Source organism: Solanum stenotomum, unplaced genomic scaffold (assembly GCF_019186545.1).
Source record: "Solanum stenotomum isolate F172 unplaced genomic scaffold, ASM1918654v1 scaffold34725, whole genome shotgun sequence".
Classification (NCBI taxonomy): Eukaryota; Viridiplantae; Streptophyta; class Magnoliopsida; order Solanales; family Solanaceae; genus Solanum; species Solanum stenotomum.
The window spans coordinates 9,108-11,552 of record NW_026033101.1 but is presented as its reverse complement, the minus strand read 5'-3'; the positions used below and the strand labels follow the sequence as shown (position 1 = coordinate 11,552).

General features: G+C 35.4%; 1 protein-coding gene across 1 annotated transcript in view; it reads right to left on the bottom strand.

Annotated features, from left to right (window-relative positions):
* The window catches only part of LOC125852396 (probable leucine-rich repeat receptor-like protein kinase At1g35710), a 7,899-nt gene extending 6,190 nt beyond the window's left edge, over positions 1-1,709 (bottom strand). The window contains exon 1 of the mRNA XM_049532134.1: positions 72-1,709. Coding sequence (XP_049388091.1) covers positions 72-1,709 — 1,638 coding nt within the window. The remainder of the gene's footprint in view (positions 1-71) is intronic.
* Positions 1,710-2,445: the final 736 nt, after the last annotated feature.

Here is a 2,445-nt window from a genome sequence, read left to right as displayed (position 1 = left end):
AAAGACAAAATTTTCACAACTTCAAGCTTCAATCCCTTTGTTACAACAACTACCGAGTCTTGGTAGTATACTCGACTTCCTTTAGAACTTGGTGCCTTCATTGTTTGATCAATAGTCGTCATGCCTTTCAAATGTTGAAACAGACTCGTTGGTAAGTATTTCGAGAAGGCATTGTTAGAGAGATCTATGATTCGAAGATCAGGAAACATGATTTCAGCCCCTGAAGATCTTATAGGTCCATGCAATTTATTCGATGTCAACCTTAAAACTCTCAGATCTGGCAAAGTTCCCAGCCACATGGGAAATGTGTCATTGAGATGATTATCTCCTAGATCAAGAACTTGCAGCTTTTTGCAATTGGCCAAAGACCGAGGGATTTCCCCCTCTAGTTCATTGCCATGCAAGTTGAGACTTATAAGTGAACTTCCAATGCTAAAATTTGTTGGAAGGCTCCCAGAAAGTTTGTTATTCTGCATATCAAAAACCTGGAGGCTACTAATATTGCCAAAACATTGTGGAATTGCTCCTTCCAGATTGTTTCTGCCCAAATCTAGAATTTGTAGTGATGTTAAATTGGAAATAGATGAAGGGATCTCTCCATTGAGATTATTATGTGACATCATCAAAACCTGGAGGCCGCTGATATTACCCAAACATTGCGGAACTTTTCCCTTCAAGTTGTTTCTCGGCATATACAACACTTCCAGTGATGTCAAATTGCAGACAAATGAAGGAATTTTCCCAATGAGATTGTTATCACTGAGAAACAGAGATTGCAGATTTCTCAAGTAACCTATTTCTTCAGGAATTGAACCAGAAAGCTGATTATTATGAAGATACAAATCAGACAAGTTGTTCAAATACCCGAATGAAGCAGGAATAGAGCCAGAAAGGTGATTATTAAAAAGATACAAATCAAACAAGTTGTTCAAATACCCGAATGAAACAGGAATAGAGCCAGAAAGGTAATTATTATAAAGATACAAACCAAACAAGTTGCTCAAATTCCCCAATGAAGAAGGAATAGAGCCATTAAGAGAGTTGTTACTCAAATGTAGGATACTAAGAGTCTTTAGGTAACCTATTTCTTCAGGAATAGAGCTAGAAAGTTGATTTTCATAAAGAAGCAAAAAAGACAAGCTTTTCAAATTCCCCAATGAAGCAGGAATAGAACCACTAAGAAAGTTCCTACCTAAAGATAGCTTAGTAAGAGACCTTAGGTAACCTATTTCTTCAGGAATAGTGCCATTTATATGGTTGTCAAATATACGGAGAATCTGAAGCTTGGCTAGTGAACCGATTTGTTGTGGGATTGTTCCTGAAATCTGATTGCTGTTCAAGTCAAGATAGACTAGATTAGTGAGATTACTAATCTCAGGTGGAATGGTGCCAGAGAAATTGTTCATGCTAAGATTAAGATTCTCAAGAAAAGGGAGAGATGAAAACGGAAAAGCATACAGGTTACCAATGACACTGGAATTTGTGATATTCAACCTGTTTACCCGACCATTAAAGCATACAACTCCATACCAGTGGTCGCATGTATTAGAGCTTGGCGTCCATGAAGCCAATAAGGAATTATTCTGGTTCTTGAAAGTTGCTTTCCATTTCAAGAGGGCAATTGCTTCCTCAGTGGAAGCAAATGCAACTGTAAAGAGGTAGAAAAGAGTGAAAAACTGAAGTGAAGAGAATGTTTTGCTAGAAACCATCATCATAGTTTGAGTTTATTGTTTCAGATTCATAGGATTTGATATTGTACGTAACTTATACTAATTAAAGATCAACAGGAAACACATTTTCTTCAAATTTGCTAATTTGGCTGCTTTCAGGGAAAAAAATATTGTCATTCTCAAGTCAAATTTTGGATTGTTTTGTGTTAGAGGTTTAATTCAGCCAAGGAAATAATCAAAGTGGCCAAAATAGTTTTGTAATCACAAATTGATTTTTGAGCACTCTTAGTGTATGATACAGACATGTCTGGTTCTCAATTCTCATCTCTACATAATGGACCATATCCAACAATTATCAGTCTTAGACGTTACGATGATTCGTAATGTCTTCTCTCACATGTTTTGTTTTTGTCTTTGAGAAAATGTTGTCATTTTTCAATCTTTCTTTGCCGTGTTGAGAAGGGTATTTATTTTTATGGGACCTGCTAGATATTGATGTTTGATGATGTGGAACTTCCGAAAAATGAATAGCCAAATAAATGAAGAGCAAAGAAAATTAAGAGATAATGGTCAAAATTAAATTTGAATATCACTTTTTTTGTGAGTTTTACATTCGAATAATAAGTTATTTATTTTCCCTACTTGAACTATCGTCGTTTCAATTTGAAACACAAATTATTCACAAACAACTAAGACTTATGGGTTTCGAGTAGTAAACGTAATTTTATAGTAAGTGGCATATCTGTCAATGAAATGTGTAAAAATTAGGTGATTT